Source organism: Pleurodeles waltl, chromosome 3_1, assembly GCF_031143425.1.
Source record: "Pleurodeles waltl isolate 20211129_DDA chromosome 3_1, aPleWal1.hap1.20221129, whole genome shotgun sequence".
Lineage (NCBI taxonomy): Eukaryota > Metazoa > Chordata > Amphibia > Caudata > Salamandridae > Pleurodeles > Pleurodeles waltl.
Window position 1 is genome coordinate 684,291,009 of NC_090440.1, and position 20,848 is coordinate 684,311,856.

The window sequence follows — 20,848 nt, forward strand, 5'->3', positions numbered from 1 at the left end:
TGTTGTAGGGCTTGGAGACGACTAGCCAGCAGCCGACCACATAGAAGGAATGGTGCAGCCAGAGCAGTGCATATTCTGCTCTGTCTTGGTCTAGGCCTGCCAATTGTTTACAAGCCACCTCCAATCATCTCCAGGTCCTCGCGCTCCGGTGCGCTTATGGATCTTCTCTAGCTTTGACACCTGTTTGGTCATTGCCTCTCTTTCCTCTTTCCTAATCTTGTTACCTGTAGCTGTAATTGCTTTGAACTCTCCTCTAATGACTGCCTTTAGTGCCTCCCACAGAAGAGAAACAGAGCAGCCCGGGATATCATTGAGTGCCAAATATCTGGAAATAGCTTATTCTATTTGTTTAACGACTGCCGGGCGCTGTAAAAGAGTTTAGTTCAGTCGTCATGGGTGAACCTGTCTTTGGAGAGGAGGGAGCCCCAGGGGCAAGGACAGTGCTGAGTGGTCCGACAAGCAGCAGGTTTGTATATCGATGGCCAACAGTAAGGACTGAATACTTGTAGTTCCTAAAAAATAGTCTAGTCTAGTGTTCTTTTTATGGGCATGTGAGTAGAAGGTGTAATCCCTAGACTGCAGGTGGGGCTCCCACCACAGATCTCAGTGTCCCAGCTCTCCCACCCACCTAACCCCATCTGCTTCTGTCCATCTCATTGTGGAAGACAAGGTTTAGATCTCCTCCCAGTAGAAGCAATTTGTCTGGAATGGCTGTCAGCTCCGATAGAGTTTGTTGTATAAATCGTTCTTGACGCTCAATTGGTGCATTAATGGACCCCACCACAATAGTGTAGTTGGCTATGTGTACAGTGTAGGACAGAAACCTCCCCTTGACCTCCAGAACCCTATCTCCCACCTTACCCAGGAAGGAGCGGGAAACTAATATTGCTACCCCGGATGTCTTTTTGTCTGTTGAAGAGAAATACTGAAGCAAGGAAGGGTCTGGACCGTAATCTATGGCAGTCCCCAGCTAAGAGATGAGTCTCCTGTAAGAGGCATATGTCGGCTTCCGAATGCTCTAGGTATGAAAGGACCGCCCTGCGCTTGACCGGGTTGTTAAGATCCTTAACGCAAAGGGTCAATACAGTTAGCTTATCGTGAGGGGCGTAAGAGTGGGATCCTTCTGATACAGTAGTTTAACCCAGGGAGGGTGATAGGAATTCCCACTGCTTGTCCTCCAATGATCATCTTAGGTTGATGGCTATTTACCTGCCACTGTGAATGCACTCCCCCCATCTCAGAACAGAAAATCCCCAACCCTGAAAGAACAACATAAACATAGTTCAACAGCTCTGGACTATCCCAGAATAGTCTCTGTGGGCAATCCTACAAATGAAGGTCCAATCCAACCTAAGTTCACCGTCTCCTTCCGTTGGTCTCTCCGTCTCCCACCCATGTCTGCTCTGTACCTGGCCCTCACATAGCCAAAGGTGCTTTGTGATCCAATAATCTTCACCCCTCTGCCTCCCCAACAGGGACTCCAGCACCGCCCTCCTCTTGTTAGCCATAGTCTCTGAGTCTGGGCTGAATGCGCCCTGTGTTGCCCTTGAGCAGCGCCATCTCCACTGACCTGGAGCCCTGTGGTCCTCCTTTGTTGCCGACCTGGTCGGCTTCTGGGGTGTTCTATTCACAGGGCCCTGCAGGCCACCTCCAGTGAGCAAAGCTGGTGCACAGTTCCATCCAACTTGAAGATGGGTCAAAACGGGGGGCCCCATGAGTATGCTATTCCTTTTTCTCTGAGGTGCTTAGTGACTGGTCTGAAAACTTTGCACTTTTGCAAGGTCATCAAGGATAGGTCTTGTTAGAAAAGCAATGTGTGGCCCCTGAACTTCACTGGGTGTGCATTTCTAGCTCTGTTAAAGATCCGTTCTTTAAGTTCAAAGTCATGAACGCAGGCTAGGATGTCAGCTGACAGGGCATTGTCTTTGCGGGGGGACCCACTCTATGAATCCTGTTGAGCCTGATGCCTTCCTCAGTTGGTGCCTCCAGCAGCTGAAGAAACAGGGATGTGACATAGGCATGTATGTCCGATTCCTCTGTGCCAGTTAGGGCCCCCCCCTGATTCTGATATTGTCTCTGCCGGACCTGTTCTCCAAATCCTCCGCATGCCCCTGGAGGTCGATCTGCTGCTCTCCTAGACTTGCTCTTTTGCTGAAGCAGTCTCTCTATCCTTCATGGAGGAGACCCTTCCGTCCAACTCCAATACCTCACGCCAGACCTCTCTTAAATCTTGGGAGAGATCTTGTTTCACCACCTGAAGCTCATCCTTAAGAGATGAAAAAAGGGCCTCCAAGAACGAGCCGTTACCTTTTCCTTTTGTCCATTGCCCTCTTGGGTGTGGTCGTGCTGGGGAGGGCGCCCCTCAATTTGGTCTCCGTGGGTCTGGAGAGCATCTGCCTCACAGTGCGTTCCTTCTTAGCACAGGCTGCCATCATGCTCATCTAGGTGTTAAGCCGTGACCAGACCCCGTCGCTACAGATCCCGATGACTGTGAGTTACAGTGAAATCCGTGCTATGTTCTGGGGCGTGCCTCCCAGGTTCTCATGCTGTCTCACACCTCCCCCTCCTGTCATGCAGATGTGGGCCGAGCAGCGGGGGCCCAGGAGACAGGTCGCTTGCTGGTATAGCCCACCAGGCCCGCTGGATACGGCTAGGGGATCCCAGGGTGGGCAGGCCCCAACCAACCATGGCCAAAGAGGGAAACCCGCAGTGGGCTTAAACTCCCTGCAACCCTCCGATTACTAAGCCGCTGCGCTCTCCTCACCTCTCTACCCCTTGGTGGCATCTGGAGGGTGGTGCTGGGGTACGAAGGGGATCTTCCACAGGGATGTGCCTCCGAGTGCCCTATCTGTAAACAACCACCTCTTCTCGGACTCTTCTCTCAACCACTCTACTAAAAAGCGGAGTTTGGTGGCTTGAAAATAGTGCAGTGGATTGGGGATCCCCATATGCTGGTGATTGATAGCATATGACTAAGGCACGGCCGCCTCCCCACCCCAAATGAAGTGGTAAAAATCTTTCTGTAAAGATTGAAGCTTTCCCGGAGGAGGCTCGACCGGTAGGGTTTGAAAGACATATAAGATTTGTGGAAGGACCGTCATCTTAGTGGCGACAATGTGGCCCAGCCGTGAAATCGGGTATGATTGCCATTGGGTCAGGTCGCGTCATACTCGCTGTACCAATAAACAGTAATTAATAAGGGTCATGTCCACTATGGTCAGGGCAAGCTGGAGACCTGGATAAGGGATACTTTGACTGTGCCAATGTATTTGAAACTGTCTTTCCAGATATTGCTGGTCCACAAGAGGGACTGAGATAATAAGGGCTAGGGATTTCTGAACATTTACGCAAAAGCCGGAGATCTTTCCAAACTCCTCTATCTCCTGCAGAAGAGCCGGAAGGGCCCCCTTGGGGCCGTCTAAGGACACTAAAACATTGTCCGCGCATAAAGCCAGGGTGCTGCAAACAGCTCCATATAAAGAGTGAATAGTAGGGACGACAATGGGAACCCCTGTCTGGTGCCTCTGCGTATGGGAAATGGTTGAGAGGAATGTCCGTTCACCTGCACCGTTGCCCATGGTTTGTTATAGGTGCTATGGATTCACGTTAGAAACCGAGGGCCGAAACCAAAATGGGTCAATGTTGCAGTCAAGTAAGGCTAATGCACTCTGTCGAAGGTCTTCTCTGCATCTAGGGTTAAAAGCATGACGTCCCTGGCCCGCTTTATCTATTAAATGGAGGATGCATTTTGTGTTATCCCCACATCGGCAGTGCATCACAAATCCATTTTAGTATGGGTCAATCAGACCTGGTAGATGCGGGTTCAGGTAGGTGGCAGGAATACCAGTTAGACGCTTGAGGTCCATGTTAAGTACTGATATTGGCTGGTAGGACCCGAATGATTGAGGGTCCTTCCCGGGTTTAGGAAAAACCACAATGGACACCTCCAGCAGTGAGGGTGGAATGGAATCTGGGCCTGAGATGGCATTAAATAGGTGTGTCAGGATGGGCGCCAACTGGAAGCAGAAAGTTTTATAAAGTGCAGAAGGAGAACCCATCCGGCTCCTGGGATTTATGAAGCTTGGTTTTAGCTATCACTGTGATAATGTCTTCTAGTTTAATTGGGCCCTCCAAATGTGTTGCCTGATCCAGTGCCAAACGAGCAGTGGGAGCACCCCTGTGGTGTTAACAAGGTTTCACAAAAGTGACGGAAGGCCAAAGTTATAGGACCATCACCTCTAATCGTGTGTCCCTTGGGCGATCAGAGAGACTCCACTCCTGTGGACTGTTGTAGGGCTTGGAGACGACTAGCCAGCAGCCGACCACATAGAAGGAATGGTGCAGCCAGAGCAGTGCATATTCTGCTCTGTCTTGGTCTAGGCCTGCCAATTGTTTACAAGCCACCTCCAATCATCTCCAGGTCCTCGCGCTCCGGTGCGCTTATGGATCTTCTCTAGCTTTGACACCTGTTTGGTCATTGCCTCTCTTTCCTCTTTCCTAATCTTGTTACCTGTAGCTGTAATTGCTTTGAACTCTCCTCTAATGACTGCCTTTAGTGCCTCCCACAGAAGAGAAACAGAGCAGCCCGGGATATCATTGAGTGCCAAATATCTGGAAATAGCTTATTCTATTTGTTTAACGACTGCCGGGCGCTGTAAAAGAGTTTAGTTCAGTCGTCATGGGTGAACCTGTCTTTGGAGAGGAGGGAGCCCCAGGGGCAAGGACAGTGCTGAGTGGTCCGACAAGCAGCAGGGTTGTATATCGATGGCCAACAGTAAGGACTGAATACTTGTAGTTCCTAAAAAATAGTCTAGTCTAGTGTTCTTTTTATGGGCATGTGAGTAGAAGGTGTAATCCCTAGACTGCAGGTGGGGCTCCCACCACAGATCTCAGTGTCCCAGCTCTCCCACCCACCTAACCCCATCTGCTTCTGTCCATCTCATTGTGGAAGACAAGGTTTAGATCTCCTCCCAGTAGAAGCAATTTGTCTGGAATGGCTGTCAGCTCCGATAGAGTTTGTTGTATAAATCGTTCTTGACGCTCAATTGGTGCATTAATGGACCCCACCACAATAGTGTAGTTGGCTATGTGTACAGTGTAGGACAGAAACCTCCCCTTGACCTCCAGAACCCTATCTCCCACCTTACCCAGGAAGGAGCGGGAAACTAATATTGCTACCCCGGATGTCTTTTTGTCTGTTGAAGAGAAATACTGAAGCAAGGAAGGGTCTGGACCGTAATCTATGGCAGTCCCCAGCTAAGAGATGAGTCTCCTGTAAGAGGCATATGTCGGCTTCCGAATGCTCTAGGTATGAAAGGACCGCCCTGCGCTTGACCGGGTTGTTAAGATCCTTAACGCAAAGGGTCAATACAGTTAGCTTATTGTGAGGGGCGTAAGAGTGGGATCCTTCTGATACAGTAGTTTAACCCAGGGAGGGTGATAGGAATTCCCACTGCTTGTCCTCCAATGATCATCTTAGGTTGATGGCTATTTACCTGCCACTGTGAATGCACTCCCCCCATCTCAGAACAGAAAATCCCCAACCCTGAAAGAACAACATAAACATAGTTCAACAGCTCTGGACTATCCCAGAATAGTCTCTGTGGGCAATCCTACAAATGAAGGTCCAATCCAACCTAAGTTCACCGTCTCCTTCCGTTGGTCTCTCCGTCTCCCACCCATGTCTGCTCTGTACCTGGCCCTCACATAGCCAAAGGTGCTTTGTGATCCAATAATCTTCACCCCTCTGCCTCCCCAACAGGGACTCCAGCACCGCCCTCCTCTTGTTAGCCATAGTCTCTGAGTCTGGGCTGAATGCGCCCTGTGTTGCCCTTGAGCAGCGCCATCTCCACTGACCTGGAGCCCTGTGGTCCTCCTTTGTTGCCGACCTGGTCGGCTTCTGGGGTGTTCTATTCACAGGGCCCTGCAGGCCACCTCCAGTGAGCAAAGCTGGTGCACAGTTCCATCCAACTTGAAGATGGGTCAAAACGGGGGGCCCCATGAGTATGCTATTCCTTTTTCTCTGAGGTGCTTAGTGACTGGTCTGAAAACTTTGCACTTTTGCAAGGTCATCAAGGATAGGTCTTGTTAGAAAAGCAATGTGTGGCCCCTGAACTTCACTGGGTGTGCATTTCTAGCTCTGTTAAAGATCCGTTCTTTAAGTTCAAAGTCATGAACGCAGGCTAGGATGTCAGCTGACAGGGCATTGTCTTTGCGGGGGGACCCACTCTATGAATCCTGTTGAGCCTGATGCCTTCCTCAGTTGGTGCCTCCAGCAGCTGAAGAAACAGGGATGTGACATAGGCATGTATGTCCGATTCCTCTGTGCCAGTTAGGGCACCCCCCTGATTCTGATATTGTCTCTGCCGGACCTGTTCTCCAAATCCTCCGCATGCCCCTGGAGGTCGATCTGCTGCTCTCCTAGACTTGCTCTTTTGCTGAAGCAGTCTCTCTATCCTTCATGGAGGAGACCCTTCCGTCCAACTCCAATACCTCACGCCAGACCTCTCTTAAATCTTGGGAGAGATCTTGTTTCACCACCTGAAGCTCATCCTTAAGAGATGAAAAAAGGGCCTCCAAGAACGAGCCGTTACCTTTTCCTTTTGTCCATTGCCCTCTTGGGTGTGGTCGTGCTGGGGAGGGCGCCCCTCAATTTGGTCTCCGTGGGTCTGGAGAGCATCTGCCTCACAGTGCGTTCCTTCTTAGCACAGGCTGCCATCATGCTCATCTAGGTGTTAAGCCGTGACCAGACACCGTCGCTACAGATGCCGATGACTGTGAGTTACAGTGAAATCCGTGCTATGTTCTGGGGCGTGCCTCCCAGGTTCTCATGCTGTCTCACACCTCCCCCTCCTGTCATGCAGATGTGGGCCGAGTAGCGGGGGCCCAGGAGACAGGTCGTTTGCTGGTATAGCCCACCAGGCCCGCTGGATACGGCTAGGGGATCCCAGGGTGGGCAGGCCCCAACCAACCATGGCCAAAGAGGGAAACCCGCAGTGGGCTTAAACTCCCCGCAACCCTCCGATTACTAAGCCGCTGCGCTCTCCTCACCTCTCTACCCCTTGGTGGCATCTGGAGGGTGGTGCTGTCCTTCTTCCTCTGCTGCATTGGGCATCAATCCGGGGCCCGGCGCCACCCCTTGGGCCTGCTGATGTCTTGTTGTGGGCGATGCCTCCCCAGCAACATGCAGACGGGAGCTGTCACGGTCCCCGCATCAGGCCGGACCTCCGTGCTGGGTCCAGCGACGTGTGCTGTCCCAGGCAGCAATCAAGCTCCGCTTCCCCAGTCCAATATCCTCTGATTCACCACCGTTACCATGGGTTTACTCAGCCCGTCATCGCCTCTCCCCAGGTCACGGCCACTGCACTTGTGCACCCAGTCCACACAGGATCGGCCAGGCAGTGGTGGCCGAGGAGTCCGCTTCACACGGGAAGTCACCCACCGGGGCACGACAACAGCTGCAGCATGCATCAGGGAAGGTTCAGGGAATCCACAGCACTGGAATCTCCCCAAAACTGCCATGGAATGGTATGGGTGGCAGGCGCAGAGGGACCAAACAATGCGTCCTATCCGTCCGCCATCTTGAATCCACGCTGTGATACTTTTTTTAGACCATTGGTTCGCAAGATGCCCACATTCTTACAAGATACTAAGGATGTTTTCAACCTTTTGAAAACCTTATCCTTTGACAGTGAAAGAGAGCTTCTTGTGAGTTTGGACATGGAGTAATCCTCAAGAAGCTACCCTCCAGGTAATTAATAAGATCTTAATAAGATCTTAAGTGAATCTGAATGGACAGAATAACTCCTAGAGACTATATACTTGACCTAGCTCATCTGGCACTTACTAGAAACTTTTTTGAATATGAAGGAGACTTTTTCTTACAATAATAATATTTTTATTTGAATTTACTTTATGTACCGGTGTAAGTTTTTTTTTCTGTGCACTGTTTTTGAGATGTTCCCCACCTCATGATTTGAAATCCATCTTTACTTCATGTCAAATGCATTCCAAAAAATGAGGGTCAGCTCCACAAGCCCTGTAGATCAATTCTACTAAAGGATGCTACTGTCAATTGAGCATTTTTGATCTCTTAAGGGTCTCTGCATCCTAGTTATTAACAAAGGACGAGATGTGATTGGTGTTATTGTACTATACTTCCCAGCTTTCCTCAGCACCACCCGATGACGTATCAGACTGCGCCTCTGGTGCAACTATATTTCTGCCCAACACTGCTAACTTTACACTATTGCAGCTGGGAGTTGGGCTGAGTACTTTTAGGTTCGCTGGCACAGCACCCCCTTGATGAAGTGTTTGTTGGCCACTGGGCGATCGGGGTCCTATTGATGATACTTTCCCTTGCTACTGGATGCCAGCAGCTGTTTTTGTTGCTTATAACAGAACGTGTTGAGAAGATTATTTCCCATCTGGCTTTGACCGTGCAATAATAAAGTTATAGGGCTTGAGGTGACAGAACAAGACTGTGGGTGTGCTTTAGATCTGACTATGGGTCGCCTCACTGTATATTAATTGAGAGTTTATATTTTTATGCTTAGTTACATCGGTCAAATAGAATGTGACTACAGAGGCAACCATCCTCTGCCCCGGGACATGAGGCTAATTGCCTGTTACAAATAGGGTAAGTGAAGAACCTGTTTGTTTTCTCACCTCTTTCTTACGATCTTTGTGTGTGCATTTAAAATATGTGCATGAAACTACACCACAGCGATTTCACGTTTGCAGTGCTGTTGGTTTGCACTGTCACATATGCAGCTGAGGGTTTCTCACAAACCTTTCTAGCGCAAAATGAACAGCCAAATGAGTGCATAGTTTGGCAAATTGCCCTTGCTTCCTTCATGGTACTCTTCTGCTCATGATGTTGTTTATATTTACCTACAGGTAGCGTACCTGTTTACTCGGATAGGAATTACCAGTTCTTGCCTTTCACTTCTTGGTGATTAGGCCGAGTTGTAGGAATTCTGTGGCTCTGATGAATGCCCGGAACCAGTTAGGCCTTCAGAAGGGCAGAAACATGTTGACCTGAAGTGATGGTGTGAGCCATTTTTCTCACATATCACCTCAGTAGGTTTTTAATCATACCTATGGTACCAATTTAATAAAGGTGATAACCTGAGTACCATAACAAATGTTTAAATCTCTCTGGATCCCCACCACTATCCAGTATAAGTTATCTAAGAACACCCCCCACTTACTACACTAGGGAGGTTGACTCCGCCAGGGTTGCATTGTCTTACCTGGGTGCGGGGAGGTTGCCGATAATGAAGCATGACATGATCCGTGTGTGAGGCTTCCCCTTCCAGAAAAGGGATTCTTCCTCACGTGACTGAACAAACCTTTTACTACCTGAATAGGATTTTATAATATACTTCTGCGGTGAGGGAGTAATTATAGTTCTCCTATAAGCTTCTGCACCTTGTCGTGATTTGATATTCTGAAGGGAGGACGTACGGTGGTAGTTTTACCTCCCCCTCTCTATTAGTGATTGTGAGGTTGGGCACAGCGCCTGGCTGAAGTCCAGATCATATGGCGAAACCATGTAGTAGGCTGCCTGTGGACTGAGTTGCATTAATAGAAATTTGATGTGGTGTATATGAAAAATACACAGTTGAAATAAAGTCAAGGCTAGCTTTGTTCATAGCATCTTCATATAAGCTTTAAAAACCTCTGAAATTTACCGTTAAAGTGAAGGTAAGATTATGAAATAAAACATAAAACCCACTGCAATTCCTGTTTTTTCCTATGTTAAAATATCAGAGCTTACACACCGGTTATGAAAACTATAGCGGGCACAGCAAAATCAATATTCAGAGGCAAACTTTTGGTAGCAGAGAGTAGGGTCGGGGAGAATGGCACAGAAGGAAAAGCAGATTAAGCATTGGTAAGGAAAAAAAGATCTATCTCATTATCAGAGAAAAGAGCTCTATGGGATAAGGGAAGAGTGTACCTGACAAGTTCGGGAAAGGTGGAGGTAAAACTAGTACTACATGATCCTCAAAAGGCTTGCTATCCACTGGGTCATTTCTTAGAGTTATTGTGGCACCTGAGGTAAATTCTGATTAAGTAGGTAGATTTGAGTTTGGGGTGAGCATAGCCGTAGACAGTAAATTTAGAAAAGGAATAACACATTTCCAAAAGAGCAAATATGGCCTGGTACCAGCTCTCTCTTCTAAATAAAGTGAACCCATTTATTCCATGTTGTTGGTAGGATTTTAATCAAGGAGGCAGGGACCCAGAGTCAAATGTGAAAAGTGACGAAAGTAAGGAAATATAACTTATATTTTCTTCAATACATAAAGTATACGAAAAACCAATATGTCCAAAAGCCAATGAGATTGGGGAATGATTCGATGCTTTAGGACTAGCAAGCCTGTACCATGAACAACAACTGCAAGATGCAGAGAGTTATATATCGAAGGAGGCTGTGCAGGAAAGCATAAGCAGTTGTAGGAAGAAAGGATCAGGCCCAGACAGAATTCTGTCAGAAGCTCTCAAGGTGGTTACTGAGTGAGCTCTTTTGATAATTTTTGTTTTTTAAACAAACTTTATTAAAATGTTCATAGTACACATACTGCATTCACTAAAACATTATCCTTGCTCTGCCTTCCATCTATTATTGTGTGATATGATCAAACTCTGATTGTAACCGGGGACCATGCCAGTATAATATGCTCTAGCACTTAAGTAGCTATTGTCACATGTGGCTCTGTGCCCTGCATGGGGTCGAGAAATCACTGCACCGTAATACATTGTGAAGAACACAAACAGAGTAACCATAAACCAGTCATGAGAGAGAAAGGATGAGACAAGTAAGGCAATATTAAGTGTAATACTGAGTTAGTCTTAATGGTAGGGTCCATACACACTTTTGATCTTGAGTCTGCGAAGATGTGTCCATATCAATCTCAGTCACACTGTCACCAACATTGTAAAAAGAGCTTGTGCAGTATTCCTCTGGGTGTTTCCATGTCCATCATGTACACTATTAGATAGTTCTCCCCCAGGTGAGGTAAATCACCAAGTATTCGCATCCAAGCCTCTGCCCAACTCTCAGGTTGCAACCCTCTGGCAGCCTCACATTGCAGCACCGTGCACCCAGAGGCTACCCATTTCCAAAGTTCAGCTAGCCAGTGCCTGATTTTGGGACCCCCTGGGCCTTTCCGGTTTTTCATTAGCAAGGAATAGCGCCATATCCATAAATCCGGTTGTTACGGCTTGTGCTTTGGGGCAGGGAGACCATCCCAACAGGCATGTTTTGGTGTTGTGGGTACTAGTGGGTCAGTCACTATCGCTATCACATCCATCACCTTTCCCAGTAATGGTCCAGGGTCAGGCATGCCCAGACCATGTGGAGGAAATCGGCGTCAATTTCTCCACAGCTGGGACACTACCCCCATTTACGCTGCAGGACTTTAGGTTGATTCTTTTGGATATGAGATACGCCCTGTGAAGGAAGTAAAACTGTATGAGTTTAAAGCATGCATTCCGTGACCCAGGTGTGTGCTAATTTTTAGGTCCAGTCTGTATCACAAATAGGCATACCCAGGTCCAACGCCCAGCATTCTCCGAGTGACCTAAGAGTGGTCGTAACCCTGTCCCAGTAACTCTCTATATAGTAGCGTAGTTGCATAACGCTATCCAGAAATCACATAGATGCAATGTAAACCTCCGTGGATTGTGGGTTCAGATGAACTAATGTGCCATCTCTGCCGCTTTGCCTCCATGAGGGCACCGTGTAGTAGTAAGTGTCTCCCTGGGATCTCAAATTGCTCACACAGACTTTCTAAATCCACTAGGCTACCATTCAGATATAAATCAGCCACCCTGGTGAGACCTATTGTCAACCAGTCCCGGGGTCCCATCAAGTCGCCCCCACGAGGTAGTTCAAGGAGGATTTCCAACAGGAGTTCCCTGGCATAAGGTGCTAGAGTGTTAGTACGCTGAAGTGCCTGGTACCATTCATATCTGAGAGTGGCTGTTCGAGCAGTAGCAGCACCTCCCCCCCACCACCTTCTCCCCCCTCGCCTCCTCAGCACCTTGAGACCCTCACGGGTGAGTAGTGCGCTTTACAAATCCATGACTGATTGAAGGATCCCTTCCCCACAAGGGCAACGTGGCCCCGGTTGAGCTAGTAGTAAGTTAATAAAACTCAGTCCCTGGGGGAAAGTTCCCACCTTCTCCCGGATTGTCTCCCCAGAAATTCTCCCACCAATGTGCCGCTCACTGCAACTAGGTGATATAACTCAAAGTCTGGGACTGCCAAACCATCTGCCTATGTGGGGACCATCAGCTTCGCCAGTGCTATTCTCGTCCTGCTCCTTCTTCATACAAACTGTACAAGGAGTGTATCAATTTCCCTGGAAACCTTCCTGGGGACCACTATGGGCAGGGTTGTAAAGCAGGAAAAGACCCCGGACAGCTGATTCTTTTTTTACAGCTATTCTGTTCATAACGGAAAAAGAGAGTGTAAGCCAGAAATCGATTATTGGGCTCAAGAAAGATATTGATGCTTGGATGTTGCAGTCCAGCAATTCATCCACCCTATGATACACACAAACCCCAATATATTTCATCATGGTGGGTGCCCACTATAGAGGACTGAGCTATTTTGATAATGATTAAATAGTTTAATATTATTCTTTCCAGCTGTACATTGCAGGACTCCTGGTCACAAGCAATTATCAGGTTAGTATTGAAACCAGATACAGATCGAGCAAACGCTGAGGCCGTGACCCTATATTGCTACTATATAATGATTGCAAATTGTAGTCACTCATATTAGCAAAATGATAAACACCCAGAATACGTGACAATCGGAAAGAGTTTATTCCTCCAAGGAGACCGTATGCATAGATCTATGGGCCTTATAGTAATAACAGTGTCTAACCCACATTTCTTTAGCAATTTATGCCGCCAAGGATTTCAACTAGGTCAACGGAAATTTCCGGTTGTCAGCCCGTAGAGGCTTTGGGTTAAAATGAAAGGATTAAACCCATGCAGTTAATTTATAGGACCACAGGCGTGATTATATATGTAAATGGCCATCTGATTGCCGGGTTACCTGTTTCAAGAGGCACATCACAGGGATGTGTGCTATCCACCCGACATGTTCAACATGCATTGAGCCATTTAGCACAGTAAATAAGTCCAAGGACCTTATTACGATTGCCTGGCTGGAAAGGAGATCACTACCGCAACGTTTAAAATAACGCCCATTACAAGATGTGTGTTTAAAAATGAGGCACAATATTTAAGACATCGAATTATAGGTGTTTTTCATTTTTTGGGGCATTTTTCCCTGATAACTTTTGGCAGGTTTGACCTGCCGGAATTTATCAGAGGAAACTTTAAGGGTGTGATATTTGCCTCACAACTCGTAATTCCGATCCCTGTGCAAACGCGAAATGTAGCACTTGCTATCAGAGCATCTTTCTTTAAATGATTCTATTTACGTACATGGGGTATATGTGGACCTTTTTGCTGATGACCGGGCACCTCTGATTTGATTTAGACTATATCACACATTAATGAGAATATGACTTTGGCTTAATGTCGAGGCACCTTATCAGTAAGAGTAAGCCAGCTATCACGACCTGGGACTTGGGCATCTCCTCTTCAATGGAGGTAGAGGAGATGAGGTTTCCAAGGATCCAGATTACTAATGATTTTTAAATACCTTGGTCTATGTTAACATGAACAAGGTCAGTAAAACAAAATCGAACAGTTGCTAAAATGCTGCATACATATTCCATTCATCTTTGGGAGGGCTAACATGGTGAAAATGACAATTTCCCCACAGCTGAACTTTTAATTCCCCTCGATTTCACTATGGAAGGACTGCAAAGATTCAGGATAAGATTAATAACTTCAGCTGAGCCTCAAAAGGTGAATTTTTTTCTTCTGAAACTCAAAGGTGCATGATTTTCTTGGAAAAGGTTCCGAAGATCTTTAAGGAAAGGTAGCCTATAGTTACCAGGTGTACAAATACGTGCAGTTAAAAAATATCAGGTCATGAATTAAGCTATCAAATAACAAAGACCTTCAACCACTGATAGGAGTCATGTTAGCTCCACACAGTGTCAAAGGATTTACTTTTAATTATACTAACAAAATTATTTTGAGAAAGTAAAAACATATCCAGACCGAAGCAAGGATATGTTAGAACATTAGGAGGGCATTTGATCCCATACTTCTGGTATTTACAGCCAATTTGGGACCCTCTGGGAAGTTTGGCTGGCTTACCAGATGCCTTTAGTGGCTGTGTGAGAACAGGAGAGTATTTGATCTTGGGCAATCTGCTGATGGATGCCAGGCTTATTCCATGAGATATCCTGCTGGGTAAAGCAGGACATGGACTCTCCAAATTTCTATGTGTACAGTTGGGCTGCTATGCAGAAGACTAACTACTGCAAGGAAAATAGTACCCTCTTATAGGAAGTAATCTTTGGCTTAATCTACCCGGCAGAGGGATGACTTTCTGGTATAAGCAACTTAAAGACATAGTTCAAGAATATTTTAAATCGGCTGAAAAGCTCCGAGTGATACTTGTTAATGCTGGAGATTCATGATAACTGGCAAGTATCTTTAGGCTTTTTGTATAAAACTGGAAAGCTGCACCACTCAAGAGGAATCAGTTCTTTACCCTCCTCAAGGTATGCTGTGCACTGCAGAAACTGATGAAGGTCCGAGGTGCTGAAGTCATAGCATGTCCAGTTCTTGGACAAACAGCAGGTAATGATCAGCACACATTTATACAGCGTACAGTCATATATACCTTCTGACAAACTATAGGCAAAATAATTGTTGAGATCTTGGCCAAAGAGATCAAGGTAAGCAATATTTCAGTTGCCTTTGGTATCTCAAATCAATATGTGATCCTGTCTACTTGCAAAAAGAAAACGTTATTGCACCAGATATTGCCTGCTAGGAATCAAATTTGTAGATACTTGATGAAAGAAGTTCCTCCCCTTGTTTTATAGCGTATAGTCAGTTAAACATACTTATGTTCTAGATGTAAGTTCAAGGAACTCTGCAACACTGGTCTCTGGCAACAATATACAAAATGGCAATCCCAAACAATTCCGATCTAGGCTTTACCATTTGTTCCTATGATTATACCTCATATACAAATTGATCTTTTGAGGCAATGTTCTAAAATATCTTTCTTCTTCGGTGGCATAGCAAAGGTGGCATGGACCCAGGTACAAACAGGAAATGCTTCCACCCTCCTTGTGCACAGGTTTGGTAGTAAAAAAACAGCCAGGTTGGAGTCAGTTGGCCCCTAAGACCTCTGGGCTCTGGTGCTTCTGGACCTGCTGCACCATTGATAGCTACTCCCCTATTCCACAAACAGAAAAGACTCAGGCGTTTTCTTTGGTGAGGCGACTGCTTCATATTCGGCATGATGCTTTAAGGTCATCTGAGGACTTAAGGTGAACACAATTAACAACTCCACAATCAATGTAACAGTGTTTTTTCAGTGTATATATACTAGTATTTTGCATATATACATATATATATATACTAGTATTTTGCATATATATATATATATATATATACATATATATATATATATACATATACCGCCAGTAGGTATAGTTAGGACCATTTTTCCATAGAAAAAGCATTTTTGAATTGCCTATATCTTTGGCACTGTTTGACGAATCTTCATCAAATTTTCTGAAAAAAGTGGCCCGGTGATTTTTCACTCGGGAGGTTTTGGGGTGATCTGTTAAGCGGGAGCCGAGAAAAAGGGGGCCCAAAAAAGTTACGTTTCCCATGTTAATTCCCATAGGACCTGTCAACACGTCTACAGCCTGAACCACTGGACAGAATTACACCAAATTGGGCAGAAAGCTTGCTGCTGGTATGCAAATTGTGCTTTTTGTTATTTGGTGTAAATCCTTTCAGTAGTTTGGAAGATATTTAAGGGCAAATCAAATTGTATTTCTCTGGCCGTGAATAATTCATTAAATTTGTGATTTTTTTGCAAATACAAGTGTGAAAAGATGCGTTGCAACTGGCTGACCGTAACCAGACTAGAAAGTTGTGACTGACATTTTATTTCACGGGACACAGCCCCAGGGGGTGAAAATTTAAATTGAAGGAGGCATAATGGGTGAGGGTGAAGATACCGTGACCCCAGGGGTGTGATACAGGTGTGTTTTATGGGCAAGTGATAGGTTTAATGTAATCTTGCGTCACGGCGCATGATTATATTTCACGAATTTCCATGAATTATTTGCAAAATATTCGTGACTATGGAAAAAAATTAAAGAAAAAACACAGTCTCATTCACACTCTAATTCATTCACTCATACATGCACTCAGAGGCTCAGGTGCCCACTCACACGCCCACTCAGACACTCATGCACCCACTCAGACCCACTCTTAGACTCACACATCCACTTTCAGACCCTCTCAGACACTCACGCACCCATAGATACATCCACTAACAGAGACAGTTCCGGTGGCCAACCTGCCCTACACACGCCCAAAGGCCATGCACTGCGTGGGTTTTGGCGGTTATAAGGGCTTGGCTGCATGGCCAGGCCTTGCGACCAACCCCGCGGCGGGGTTTGGAATAACGTATAGTAATTCAAATTACTTTATGTTACAAAAAAACATAGAAATTCCCTGAACAAAACGAAGGTTGCATTTACATTATAGTTAGGTTCTGAATTGACTAGTACAAAACCATAGAAAATCAGTAGTTATAGGTATAGGTCTTTCATGTAACTGTAACTCGCGCCCTAAGGTAACTAAAACTCGTGCCTTCGCCGTGCACAGCTAATTACTTCACATATTATGTCACTGATGAGATCTTGTATGGCATCTTTGCTATCACCGCAACATTTGCAATAACATCATTTCAAGAAAACTGTGCAAGACAAAAGCACGAGTTATAGTAACTTGAAAGAACTCTAACTATAACTGTTGAATTTCTGTGGTTTTGTACAAGTAAATTCCGAACCTAACTATGCCGTCCTTGTAACCTTTGTTTTTGTCAGTGAATATATGCATGGTTCTCTCATTAAACAATATTCTTTGATAAGCCTTTGATAAGCTTTGGGATTGGTCAATGGGGGAGCTGAAATAGTACTGAAGGATAATCAGCTTTGAGACATGAGAGTGCACTAGTAAGTAATACTACTGGGATGATTCACCTCTTAATTTAAAGATACATTTTGTCAAAGGGACGTGCCTACAAGAGTGATTCTTGACCTAGCACCTGGTAGTTTGTTACCTTTATGGAAGCAGCGTTTTACCATAATAGTTTTAGGTGGGCACTTCAGACCTTTTACACCACAATCTTCTCCCTCACACCCCTGGAGGGCGTTTTCGGCCCCATTTCACCTGCATCCATTGTTGTTCCCACCCTGAGAGACAAGAAGCTCAGTACGGACTATACTTGAACACTTGAACATTGGTCCAGACTCGCTTACCTTGTGTCCTGTTGGTCCTGCCGGCCCAGCCAGTCCATCCTTCCCCTGTTGGCACCAAGGAAACATTATTACAATTTGTTGAGGATGAGATTCATGAGTGTGTTTCATATCCTCAAATTTCACTAGCAGATAATCATTATTGACTCCACAGCAGATTGCAGATCCACGAGTGAGAAGATTTGATCATTGCGCGCATGCCCCAGCCAGCGTATTTTCCCCTTGCCAAGTACACACTAGAGAGAAGGTGGCCCCAGTTGATACATTTTAGTTGCATCAGTTGACTTTCCACTGATAAAAAATTGATTGCAGAAGCGTATACAAAAAACTAGTTCCCCGCCTGCCCACCCCAGAAAAGCATATTCCTGGGAAGTAATTGTGACCAGCTATGCTCAAGATCACATGGTGTTGAGAAGTGTGTAAATAAGCATTGCAGAACACAGGCATTTTGTAACTTACAGGATCACCTCGCTCTCCTTTTTCTCCTGGGTCACCAACAGCACACTATGGAAAAGAGAGAAATTAAAAGGGCTGACTTCTAACATGCGGTGGCACCAGCAGACATCCTTATCTGAAATAAGCCCTCCACCAAAGACTGAACACAGAGTTAATACAAAGGCAGATCTGATCCTGTCTGAAGTCAGTACATACTAGAAAGTACTATACAGAATCAACACACAGCCTGATCTGAAATCATCACACACCCCACTAATAAAGGACCTGCACAACCAGACCTCTGACCACAGTACACACTGGAATACACAGCCAGTGTGGAGACATGTCTGAGCATATGCACACAAGCGAAGAAAAAGATTCCAAATGGGGGGGGGGCAGTAGCCCAGCACATGCCGGATGAAATGGCCCTCCTCCCTGCCTGGTGGATTGACTAATGACGAAACTCCCCTACATCCAGTGGGCTTGATCCAGGACTAACATAGCCAGATTTGACCTCAGTACACACTGGAGTGTACAATGCAGAGCTAATGCAGAGACATATCCGAGTTAAAACAAACTATACCAGTGTTTCTTAACCTGTGGTCGAAGGACCACTGGGGGTCCGCGAGACATACTCAGGGCTTCATGACTGTTTTACTAAATAAACATTATTAAAATTAACACATTATGAAAATGAATATATCAGAATTATTAAGGTATATACAAATAAGAACACAAAATAGAAACCTGTAAACCTTCTATATTTGTAAATTAAACAAAATGTTTGAATATTTCAGCATTTGTTTGGTGTATACTTGTTTTTATAGTTTCATGTATTATTTTGAGGATCAAATCATATAAATTGCTTAGGGCAGGGGGCCCTGGCATCCAATACTGACTTAGGTGCTCATTCTGAGTCTGGCGGTCTTGAGACCGCCAAACTCGGGGTGGCCATTGGACTGCTGCATTCTGACCACGCCCGAAACACCACGGTAATACCGCCGACACTGCCACACCGTAGACGGCCTCCAGCCTGGTGGTCCCGGCGTTCCCAGTGGATGTAATCTGCCAGGGCAGCACTGCAAGCAGCGCTGTCCACCGGATTATGAGTTCCATTCTGGCAGCCTTTCCATGGCGGTTCACATCGCCGTTTAAAAGCTGGCAGAATGGGGGTGCCCTCGATGGGCAGTGAAGGGGTGCCCCATGCACAGCCCCATCACGCATTTTACTGCCCGAATTATGGGCAGTGGAATGGGCGACAGGTGCTGCTGCACACGCTGCATCGCCACATTGGCGCTGGCTCGATTCCAAGGTGGCGTCAATGTTAAGGCAGCACTAAAGCCGGCCCTGGATGTGAGTTTGGCACTCCCAACACAGAGCTAGATCCAAGCTCATCGCTTGATACACAATACAGAACCAGCGCACCACCATTTGTGAGCTCAGCACATATTGCAGTATACAGTACCAGTGGCGTAGCGTGGGTTGTCAGCACCCGGGGCAAGGCAAGTCATTTGCGTGAGTGAGCCAGGCAGGGGCAGAGAGCTGCGAGTGCGAGCGCGCCCCCCCCAGATGTTGCGCCCGGTGCGGCCGGCCCCCCCTGCACCCCCCACGCTACGCCACTGTACAGTACAGAAACAGCACAGCCGGACCTGAGCTCAGCACCCAGTGTGCAATAAAATACGGAACCGGCACAGGGTTGGGTCCGAGCTGAGCTCTCAACCACACAAAAATAACAAAATAATCATATCTGAGGTCAGCACTCACTGTGTGTGCAATACACACCCAATGCAATCATGCCTGAGCTCAGTACCTGCTGTACTGTACAGTTAAGGAGCAGCACACACAGCATCTTGTGGGCTTAGCTTGGTGCTTAATTTGAGACTGTGGTTGTGGCTAAGACCCATCAGCACTCATTTTTGGGGACCAGGATTGATTTTTAACTCATAAACCTTTAGGATGGAGTTAAAGAGATAAAGGCATGGAGGGAGTGGGCGAGGAGAGAGAGAGAGACGTAAAGCCCGTGAGAAAGGGCAAAAGCAGGGACAAACCCGCTGTAGTGATATAAAGTCACAGGGAGTGTCTGGTGGTGGATGAAAGAGGCATCAGATGGAATTGAAACTAGACAGCCTTGGTATTCATCAGGGCCGCCGTCTGCGATGACTTTTGAGCAAAACTTTAGGTCCCAGGACTTACTATTTTTCAAATTAAGTAATGACTTAGCTCTCACTATAAGGAAGAAAACAGATTGCTCACAGAGCACTTAACCTAATATCAGGAAAAAGCACAAAGCACAGCCTGGGCCAAACCACATTGAATCTTCCTCCAAAACTTGTGTCCAGGCTTGCTCAGTGCTTAACTGATCTGGTGGTTGTTGGTGGACCGAAAAACAGAGATAAAGGGATAAATGGGGGATGGAAAAGAATGCGCAAGTGTAAGATAAGGAGGCTTAAGTACATGGTGGTGGATAAAAGAGGCATGAGGTGGAATCAAGACTAGACAACCCTTTCAATCGGCACCGTGGTCTTGGGTTGGGCTTACCAAGAGCATTTGAACAAAACTTTGGGGCGATCCCTTATCCTTTTACAAATAAAGCACTGGTGCTGGTACCCGTGCAGAGAGGCTCTGTCCAGTCTCTTTTAAAGGTCGTGCATACATACCATGCACCCATAGCCCACAGAGCATGCGCAGGAATCAGCAATATGTATAGCTCACCTGGAGTGGCTCCTCTTCAGATATGCGAACACAGTCTAGGCCCTGGGAAAAGAACCAAAACGTTAAAACCATCTGAGTCCTTTTGCTTCATTTCCGTCAGGCAGTCCAATTATTGAAGTTCACACAGTGTGACTGTCTAATGGGGGAGCACTAGTACTGGGGTACTGTGGTGTGCTCCTGTGACATACTACTGTGAAATCACTTATCTTAGATAAGTCCCTGACTGGACTTGCTGGGAAGAC

The 20,848-nt window shown here is 46.3% G+C and overlaps 1 protein-coding gene across 4 annotated transcripts in view; it reads right to left on the reverse strand.

Annotated features, from left to right (window-relative positions):
• Positions 1-20,848, reverse strand: part of COL16A1 (collagen type XVI alpha 1 chain) — a 717,464-nt gene that overhangs the window by 341,442 nt on the left and 355,174 nt on the right. For all 4 annotated transcript variants that reach the window (XM_069223294.1, XM_069223295.1, XM_069223297.1 and 1 more), the window contains 3 exons: positions 20,607-20,648; positions 17,919-17,963; positions 17,463-17,507 (listed from right to left, as the gene is read on the reverse strand). In XM_069223294.1, the coding sequence (XP_069079395.1) occupies positions 17,463-17,507; positions 17,919-17,963; positions 20,607-20,648 (132 nt within the window). The remainder of the gene's footprint in view (positions 1-17,462; positions 17,508-17,918; positions 17,964-20,606; positions 20,649-20,848) is intronic.